Source organism: Nicotiana tabacum, chromosome 10, assembly GCF_000715075.1.
Source record: "Nicotiana tabacum cultivar K326 chromosome 10, ASM71507v2, whole genome shotgun sequence".
In the NCBI taxonomy this organism is placed as follows: Eukaryota; Viridiplantae; Streptophyta; class Magnoliopsida; order Solanales; family Solanaceae; genus Nicotiana; species Nicotiana tabacum.
This window is the reverse complement of record NC_134089.1, coordinates 139,557,573-139,568,042: the sequence shown is the minus strand read 5'-3', so window position 1 is coordinate 139,568,042 and position 10,470 is coordinate 139,557,573. Positions and strand designations below refer to the sequence as shown.

The 10,470-nt window shown below is 35.9% G+C and overlaps 1 protein-coding gene across 1 annotated transcript; it reads right to left on the bottom strand.

Annotated features, from left to right (window-relative positions):
* Positions 1 to 2,722: 2,722 nt before the first annotated feature.
* LOC107779982 (putative GPI-anchored protein At4g28100) lies at positions 2,723 to 4,461 on the bottom strand. The gene is made up of 2 exons (XM_016600486.2): positions 3,454 to 4,461; positions 2,723 to 3,288 (listed from the first exon to the last, which is right to left on the bottom strand). Exons 1-2 carry the CDS (start codon positions 4,057 to 4,059, stop codon positions 2,938 to 2,940), a joined length of 957 nt encoding a protein of 318 aa, XP_016455972.1. The 5' UTR covers positions 4,060 to 4,461; the 3' UTR covers positions 2,723 to 2,937.
* Positions 4,462 to 10,470: the final 6,009 nt, after the last annotated feature.

The window sequence follows — 10,470 nt, the reverse complement described above, 5'->3', positions numbered from 1 at the left end:
GCTGAGCCCAATCACCTTTCGAAGACTTTGAAAAGCCTATATTAGCTTAACAAAGTAATATCTAAAATGAATGTGTATTGGATTTCAAAGCCCAACTATACTTACATTGAGTTATTGTAACCTAAAAACACTTTCACTTATGTTACAATCAAACTTGAGGAAATGACACTAGGTAGCCACTTTTAAGTATGATGTTAAAAATATATGCACAGTTTACAATATATTTAAAGATTAGCTAATTCGTTCAAACATCATGACACGGCATCCTGAAGTTTGAACATTGTCATATCCTAAAGTTCGAAAATTGTGTTAAGAAATTCGAACCTTATGTCCTGAATTTTAAATTAGCAGTTTAGAAATTCAGGACATTTAGTCTTGAATCTTAAATTAGCAGCTCAAAAATTCACGATACAAAAATTTAGGATACTTAATCCTGAAGTTTCGATAAATTTGAATAATTTTTAAATATATAAAAATATATAGATGTATCTTAAATAACATGCTTAAAAGTGGGTACTAGTGCATTTCATCCGTCAAACCTCTCTAAAATAGTCATTCTCTATAACAAATTTTACAATAACGATCAAGTATTTGGTGGAACTAATTTTTAATGTTATGTTATAATATAGGGAAATTACCAGTTATATCCATTTATAAGTAGCTCATTATAAAAATTGGCCAATTGATAAAATATTACTAATATTAGCTAATTAGCTATTTGTAGCAAAAAAAATATCAAATTTTTACTTTGTTTTGAGTGGGTGCTATTAGAATAGACTGGGCACAACTTAAGGAGCTTGAATCTCAGTTTTGGGATGATTTGGTGAAGTTTTGAGGTGGTTTGAATTGAAAATTCGAAGTAAAAACTGAATATGAAAAAAATGATGTGTATCACATATGTATCATATTTGTATCAATTATGTATAGCATGTATACCCATGTATACCTGTGTGTGAGATGCATGCGTGATACATGTTTGATACATGTGTCACAGAAGACTTTTTTGAACTTAATTTAATTACGAATTTTGATACAAAACCAGTCCAAATCACCTTCAATCTTCCTCAAATTTTGTATATTGACTTATCTATATATTTTCAATGAATTTCAACTATACCCATTGAAAAAGTTCCTTTTTTTGTTTAGATTTTTGGAATATTGTATATATTTTTGTATTTCATCACCTTATTTGCTATCTCATCCGTGAAATTTTCTTTCCGTCTTGTATCTAATATTGCTAATCAGGCTTAAAAGTATGGAAGGTGATTTTTGCATGTGATTCTTTGAGAGAAAGAACCTTATTATTTGATTTTTCAATTTTTGTTGGCTAGTTTTAGTAAGTCTATAACTAATGGCTAGAGGTTGGTAAGTTGAGATTTATTTGAGACATTTGTGTAAGTTTCCCAATAATATATGTTCGTTATAATTGTACTTCACTGTAGCAATCAAAAATATCAAAACAAACGAAGTTATTATAGAAATATTTGACTATATTTGTTGAGCATGAAAATAAATTATTTCTTTTTTTAAAAAAGGAGAGAGATGGAGAAGAAGAAAGGGGCTGCCTGCGTTAATTAATTCCTTGTGACAAACATCCAACCGTGATTCTCTCCCGTAAACATGTGCAACGTCTATTTTTTAATCTGATTATTGAAGACTATTCTGTATGTCCACATGTGAGTTATGTTGTTTTTAGATCTAATAAAACACCCTTTTGCCTCGTTACTATGTTCAATATTGCTATATCCTACAAACTACACGACCAACATGCCTCAGTCCTGGGGAGTTGAATTGCTCTTCCCCCGAGCTTTTATGATATCCAAACAACATTTAAAACTTTTTTGTTCTCATCGTTTTTTCCATTATAGATTCTCCTCTTTTAAATAGGTATAATTCAGTGTTTTGTTGTTTTCTTTTCTACTTTTTTCGTTTCTTTTGTCCCAACAGGAAGCTTGTTCTTATGCTATGCATCGTTAGCAATCAGTCCTTACATTTCATTCTTCCTTCCTCAGTTATATTACTTCAACTATAATGCATATAAATTCAAAAGAATGACAAAGTTAATTAATTGCATTGCATATAATTTTTTCTTGGCTTTTGGTTGATTTTCTTGAGCCATCGAATGATCGAATACACATTATATCTAGTTATCAGAAAACATCATCGCGCTAGATATTTGGGTGCCGTGAAAACGGCCATGAATAAAAACATCATTGCGTTGACAAGCATAATCAAATATCAAGTAAATCTTCTTTTTGTTTTGGCTATACTTTATACTATTTGTTAATATTTCTGAAACCAATTTAACAGCTGATGGTAAAATATCTCTCAACGTCGAGAATTATTTATGTGTCCAAGTTGATTAGAGGTTCCGCTTCCACTCTTTTAATTTTCTTATTTTTAAGGACACATCCGAAAAACATCTGGAAGAAAAAAAGAAAAAAAAAAAGCACAATAGAAGAGTCACAGTAAAAAAGGAGTTAAGATGTTCCAAGTATTTTACTAGACCAAAAAAGTATACAAATAGTCAAATACTACGACTTTCTTTATCACTTGCTAAAATAACAAACAAATTATACCAGCCAAGTTAGAGCAAACGATTTGATTTACTCAATAGCAAATTGTTTGGTAGAGCAAAAAAACTCAACCAAAACAATGAACGGATTCAAAAATTACTCACCAAAAATAGTAGAACAAAAATAAGAGGGAGAACAGCAGATTCATACAAAAGAAGGGTAATAATATTTCCTGGCACTACATGTCAAAAAGAAATTTGTCTTACATATGACCTGAATTTACAGTGGGGCAAAAAGACAAAATAACCCCTTTTTCACTCCCTTCATTTTGGCAACTAGCTTCTCACGTGAATCCCCCAAAATCATGTCACATGCACAAAAGAACAGAGGGCATCATCATGTAACTCCAACCATAGTTTCACTAACCAAAGAGACAATTCAGTAAAATGATTAGGGGCAAAAATGGAAACAAACTAGTAAAACGAGAAACACGATTAGACGGCGAAGATGAATCCCTTTTTTCGAACTGTAGTGAATCAACGGCTAATGGCATGTTCTCCTGATCTGGACTACACTTGGACTCATGTGGTGGGTGCGCACTGTACATGATGGCGCGCAATACAGCAGAAACCGTCGGTATGTACGCCGTCTTGTTGCGTGCCAATAGCCACGTCAATCCCATCAACTGACAGTCTCTGCTTAACATCTTGCTCACCCTATCGCCGCTGGTATCCGCCATTTTGTGAGTTCGATTTTTTCCGTCACCGTTAAGCTATAGAAACGAAAAAAATAAATAAATTAGAACTACGGTAAAAAGATCGACAATGAAGGGCATTTCTGTAATACACAATAAAATAAAATGAAGAAAATTATAAGCGGGTATTAGGTTGAGTGGAGAAGAAGAAATAGTCTTAAAATGTGATTTTACGTTGCTGACCTTCTGTAAGGCACCGAGACACCGTGTACAACCGGAATAAGAAGAGTTCCGGCAATTCCGCTCGAGATTTCTGACAGCGGCGGTAGGAGTTGCATTCTTTGAACCGGTGAGGTTAAACGCCGCCGGGCAGCTAAGGGAAGTGATCTGATGCAGACGAATACCACAGAAACACAAAACGGCGTCGCATGAGCCATTAGGTTGAGGTAGATGGATGTTACGGCTCTGTAGAGAGTTCTGAAGCGTGTTAACGCACTTCTGCGAGTCATCCGGCATCATCGGCAAGTCGGAGCTAGCCGGCGCAACCGCCGTTGAAACTTGCAACGCTGACCGCGCGTGAGCAGCGAATAACCAAGCCGCTAGGACAGGACAACAACGGCTTCGGTCCAGATTCTGCCCGCACGCCGCGCTCACACCACCGAAGAGCTCGTCCGATAAATCCAACCGGCATGTCTGTGACTCGGTCTGAACCGGAAAAGCTGGAACAGTGTTAGAGTTAGAGTAATCACCTGGCTTCAATGGCTGCGCTGGCTCTGAAAGTAACCCAGCTAACGAGCCGTTGCACACACAAAGCAGCGTAAAAATAAACGTGAAAAGTTTGATTTTCATTACTGCAGTACTAGAGCTTTTGTAAAACTCGACTCTCAATTTTCTTTGTAAAAAGTAGGGTTTTGTAAAGTTGGAAAAAAGGAGCTAAAGAAAAAAAACTTGGAAGTTGAAGCAATTTTTTTTTTTTTACTTTTAACCAGTGAAAAACAATTGTTATGGGAAGAGACCTTTTTCCTTTTGCCCTCCCTTTTGCTTTGTACCAAAAAGGAAGAGTTTCAGGAGATGCTTATAAGAAAGTAGCGCCTTAGCGGTCTGCTTTTACATGAAAGGATGATGCAAAAAAAAAGGACTCATTCTGCTAAAAATGGAGTGGAAGTGAGAGAGAAATGGAAGTACACGTGGTCTCAACTACTACTCGCAACATTGAGGAGTTTAGATGGGTGGATCACATTTTTTAACATAGGATTTAAGTAATATAGACTATATAATAAAATGTATAACTCCATATACCTACATCATAATCGTTCATAGAAGCTTTGCATTAAGTTGTCTTTAATCTATTAATTAATTAACTTTACACACCATATTTAAAAATGAAGTAAAACCAAATAATGATATAAAATTTTTAAGATGATCACACTTTTTAACACCTCGTACATTGATTTGAAATAGCGGAAATTATTATCAAAAAGTGTAATAGATATATGCAATTCTTTTTACCCTTAGGGGTCTGTCTGGTTGGTAGAATAAGGGATAATAATTTGGAGATAAAATATAGGATTATTTATTCTGCATTTAGTTGTGTGTATGAATTAGTCCCGAAAATTATTTTATATTAAATTTGTGGGGTTAATCAGAGACGGATATAGGATTTGAGCTTTATGAGTTCAGATTCACGATTCTACCACACCTCATTTAATTTAATGGGTTCAAAATTTATTATTTGTAAATATTTAATAATTTTTTGAATAAAAATACAAAATACGACAAAAATTATGAGTTTGGTTGAACTCATAACTTCTACGCTAATTATTCATATGGATTGTAAGATAGTTAACCCCATGCATTATTCTAACTTATCGGATATCTTTACTTACCCTATCCTATCAGACGAATCGACTTCGTGAAATTTTTCTCGGTATAAAGTTTTCTATAGTACTATCGGGTTTATTAGATGTAAGCTGAATTAATCTGATTATTGAAGTTGAAAGTAAATTAGAGTGTGGAAGATAAATGTGGAAATTATAAGAGTTGGAGAGAGGGTGCAGGTAGGGGTGGGGTCCTGAGATTCGTTTGTACAGAGATGAATCAGAAAGAAAAGACGAAAGGGAGAGTGGGAAAGGCTGTCTGAGGAATTGGCTGCTTCTGCTGTCCTTTTCCTTTTCATTCTACCTTTTTCTTTTCTCTCACACTCTAATGTCTCCCTTGTGTGATTGTGAAAGTTGCTTCTCACATTTTGAGTTTCTGCTTTTTTATAATGGACTTTTCTACTAATTTCCATTACATCGAAATCTTTATGTTGAATAAATGGACAGAAGAAAAGAATAATGTAAAACGCTCAAAATAATTTAATATATTAATTTATTCTTGGTCAATATTGGACCTTAAATTATGCGTATGAAGCTTTTTGTCCTCTTCTTATCAAATAAAACTTTCTTAGTTTTACAATGTATAGCATTATTCGTTTTTCCATTTTCACTTTAAATAAAAGTGGTTTAAAATGTTGTGCTTTGATTTGTAAAATAAAATTTTCCGATCATATATATAGCCTGTTTGGCCAAGTGTTTTTTGGGCCAAAAGTATTTTTTTCTTCAAAAATTGAGGTGTTTGGCCAAGCTTTTAGAAGAAAAAAAAGTGTTTTTGAAGAGAAGCAGAGATAGTTTTTGACAAGATTCTAGGAAAAACTTTGAGAAAAACATACTTAGAAATAGTTTTTAAAAGCTTGACTAAACACTAATGACCGTTGAAAAGCACTTTTCAAATTAATTAGTCAAACACAAATTACTTATCACTCAAAGTATATTTTTTTTTTGAAAATACTTTTAAAAAAAATATTTTCCCAATAAATTAATTTTAGAAGATTGATCAAACATGCTAATAATATCGAATAGGAGGGAAGGAGTTGTTAGGCCATTGGCAGGTAAAAAAGACCAATTAAAAGATGTGGATAAGGGAAATAAGGGGGTTCAGAACCCAATTGTAGTTCTTTTGGACTCAAATTACTTAAGTGAAGAAAAAAAGTTACCTTTCTATATATAACGCCAAAATACGTCACGCTATACCTTAACGGTAACTTTTGCCGTTAAGGTATACCGTGGCGTATTTTCGCGCTATATATACTGACGATTTGACTGACAGGTGTAGCGTGCTGTATTTTTACGCTATACATATAGCGTAAAAATACAACACGCTATATCTTTGATTGTAGGCTCACTAATAAGTTAACTGACATAACAATAATTCAAATGTGTATAGCGCATATTCAAAGAGAGCTATACATAAAAAATTTCAACCCCCCGGGCTAGCCATTTCCTATATAAAGGGGTTAGGATTTTAGGAAAATTCATTCACAAAAAATTCTAACTCCCATTCAATCTTTTTTTCTTGTTAAATTCTCAAGCATTTTTGCGTAATATCTGAAGAGCGTAGAATAAGAGTTTCATTATATTGGGGGGGGGTGAGGTTGTGATGGAGAATAACTCTGTGAGGCATAGTTTATCTCCACGGGGTCATGTTAAATTACCACTTACAATAGAGTACGATAAATTGATATCGTTGTTATGCAAAAAAATGAGTGTAAGAAAACGTTCAATGATACTTAAAGTAACCGGAAGATATTGGTATTCCATCACTCCGTAAGGGGCTGCTTTTTACTCGGAGTTACACATCTACGATGATGAAACTTTGAGGGATTTTCTGAGGACTCCGGATGAATACCGGGAATTTCTTGTAATCAAAATGTTGGATATGTACGTCAAGGTCGAAGACGTTCCTAACAATGAGGTTGCCGGAGAGGTTCCGTATAACCCCCAGTCATCGGGTGGTTATTCTGGAGCAGTTTTTGCCGGACAGGTTCCGGATGAAAGAGTTTTCCTTGATTTAAACTTATCACCGCCTGCTTTACATAATTCACAAGACGAATGGTAAACTTTAATTTTCATAATTCCTTTGTGTTGCGATGTACATTTTTGTTGTATTGAATTTGTATTAACGCTGATACATTTAACAAGACCGGCCGAATATAAATTTTACAAATTATGAACCCAAGCATAGTTTTGGTGTGTTGGATCATGGTGGTCTATCCGGTAGTCATCACCTAAATAAAAATGTTCATCATGGAATTTCATCACATTACGACTTGTAAGTGAAGTGATACAGCTATATGGAAAGTATTTATTAATTTCAGTAGCTTATTATTTTGTTGATTGTGCAGTGAAAACGAGTAAGTTGAACCACATGTACTCACTCAATTGCCCGAAGACGACGTATTTATCGGGATCTGGCAGATGCACAGAGTGAGGAAGAGAACAGTGATTACGACAACAATGCTGATGAATCTGGAGACGAAACACCCTTTCCTCGTGAGGATGGTGATGAGGAGGATGAGAAGGAAGGACCTGATTCGACGAGAGAGTATGCTCCACCCCCTAGACGAAGTGTGTACGAGTCCCAAGTGTCATTTCATTCAAAGGAGATTCCTTACCTTGATAACTTGCCAAGCATGCCGGATGTGGAAGCTCTCACAAGGGATTTTGATGAAATTCGGACAGCAATGTGGGATGAGTCTAGACCAACGGTGCTGGCAAAAGGCATGTTTTTTCCTGATAAAGCGTGCGTAAGTAGGGCTTGTAAAATGTACAACGTAAAAGAGTGTCGTGAGATGACGGTATGGGAGTCAAGTCCGGTTGTATACAAGGTTGTTTGTCGTAGGTGGTTTTGGCCATGTCATTGGATGTTGCGTGCGAGCAAGAAGAAGATAGGTCTGTGGAAAGTGGGTAAATACATTCCCACCCACACATGCGTAATGGACACATTCAACGGGAATCACTTTAACTTGGATATTGACTTGATTTCTCTTGTCCTTATTCCACACATCGAAACGTCCATAAGGTATAAAATCAAAGAGTGCATTACATCAGTCCACCAGGAACATGGCCATACCATTACCAAAAGAAAGGCATATCTCGGGCGCAAACGAGCGTTTGAAATAGTCTATGGTAACTGGGATAAGTCATTTGCTGCTCTGCCCAGGTACATGGCCGCACTATAGCAGTTTAACCCCGGGACGATTGTTGAATGGAAGCTTAAGCGGAGTCCGGGTAAACCATAATATATATTCAATTACGTGTTCTGGGCATTTAAACCAACAATTGATGGTTTTTCGCATTGTCGGCCCGTAATATCCATAGACGACACTCATGTATATGGAAAGTACGATATCAAGCTGCTGATAGCCGTGGTAGTAGATGCTAATGGACATATATTTCCTCTAGCTTTTGGTATTTGTGCCTATAAAAGCCAAGAGACGTGGACGCTGTTTTTGAACCACTTAAAAGAGCACGTTGTCAAATAGCGTTCTGGTATTTGTCTAATATCTGATCGGCACGGTGGTATCTTAAGTTCTATGGAGAACTTGCTTGCATGGAAAGAACCTTATGCCTACCACCGTTATTATGTGAGGCACTTTAAAGCCAATTTTCAGAAGGCATATCCCAACACGGATCTGCATGATTTGATATGGATGGCAGCAATAGACCACCAACAGCATAAATTCCGGAGGCACATGGAATATATCAGGCAAGAAGATGAGGCAGCCTATCGTTGGTTAATGCGACATGACCCTGAAAAGTGGACTTTGCATGCGGATGGTGGCAGACGATGGGGAACTCTGACTACAAATGTGTTAGAGTCTTTCAACGGGTTATTGAAGTCAACAAGAGGATTACCTGTCACGGCCATGGTGCGGATGTCGTTCAAGCAGATGGCGGAGAGGTTTGTTGAAAGGTCTGCAGCTGCAACGTCATTGATGGAAAGGGGTGTTGAATTTATGTCAGTGCCGATGAAGAGATTTGAGAAATACAGACGGCAAGCACATTGGCATTCAGTTTTGCAGTATGATAACGAAAGAAATGTTTTTGAAGTTCGCACCGCTATCCATCAAAATCGGGGGAATAATGTACATACTGTAAATGAATCTACAAGGTTATGCTCTTGTGGGAAATGGTCCATCTACCACATGCCTTGCTCACATGCCATCAAGTGCTTTCAAAAAGTTGGTTTAGGTATAACCAGCTATATTGATCAACAATATAGTGTTGCGAAGTACCTAAACACATATAGTGGGCAGTTGCAGCCAGTGGATGCTGAGCATTATTGGCCGCCTAAACCATTTAAAATGGTGTGTAACAAGTCCTATTTGCATCGAATACAAGTGCAGAAGAGAACGCGTATATGGAACCAAATGGATGTTAGTGATACCATTTATGCGCGCAGATGTGATATATGCTCGCAAATAGGACACGACCGTCGAAAATGTCCTTCGACTGGTTTGGGTGGCAATAGTAATCAAGCTCGTGGTGGGCGTTCTTCTATTGTGCCTAACTATCAATGAGTTTATGTTTTAATATTTAGTTGTTTTGTTTATGTTGCAAGATTTATAAAATAAAATTATGTTTGTTAATTATGAGTTGAAATTTTCCATTACAGTTTTTTTAATGATAATTAAAAAAAATTATATATTCGAAAGAACTGGAAACAACATAGAAATTTCATAAAGCTAATTAATTTAATGTTAATTATGTTTGTTATTTTATATATGTGTGTTGTCTTGTCGAACTGAAAAAGCTGCCCAACTGACATAAAGTTGTTTCGTACCCGTCAGAACATTTAACACGCAAAGCATAGCGCGGGTAAATACTATGTTATGTATATATATAGTGCGGAAATAATACGTTATGTGTGTTGTCTTGTCGAACTGAAAAAGCTGCCCAACTGACATAAAGTTGTTTCGTACCCGTCAGAACCTTTAACACGCAAAGCATAGCGCAGTTAAATATCACGTTATGTGTATATATAGTGCGGATAAATACTATGTTATGTGTGTTGTCTTATCGAACTGAAAAAGCTGCCCAACTGACGTAAAGCTGTTTCATACCCATCAGAACCTTTAATACGCAAAGCATAGCGCGGTTAAATACTACGTTATGTGTATATATAGCGCTGTTAAATACTACGTTATGTGTATTGTCTTGCCTATAAATAACATGCTTATTTTAGTTATTTTCTATGCTTAACAATAACTAAAAGCAAGCTTTTTTTAACGCACAAATGTCTCAACCTCTTTATGTACCAAGGTGCAAGTGTAGAAAAAAATGCATAATGCAAAGTTGTTGGGATAATGGTGAAGCTGGACGCTGTTACTGGGAATGTTTGAACAAGTTTTATAAGGTTCCCGACGAACCTATTTGCGAT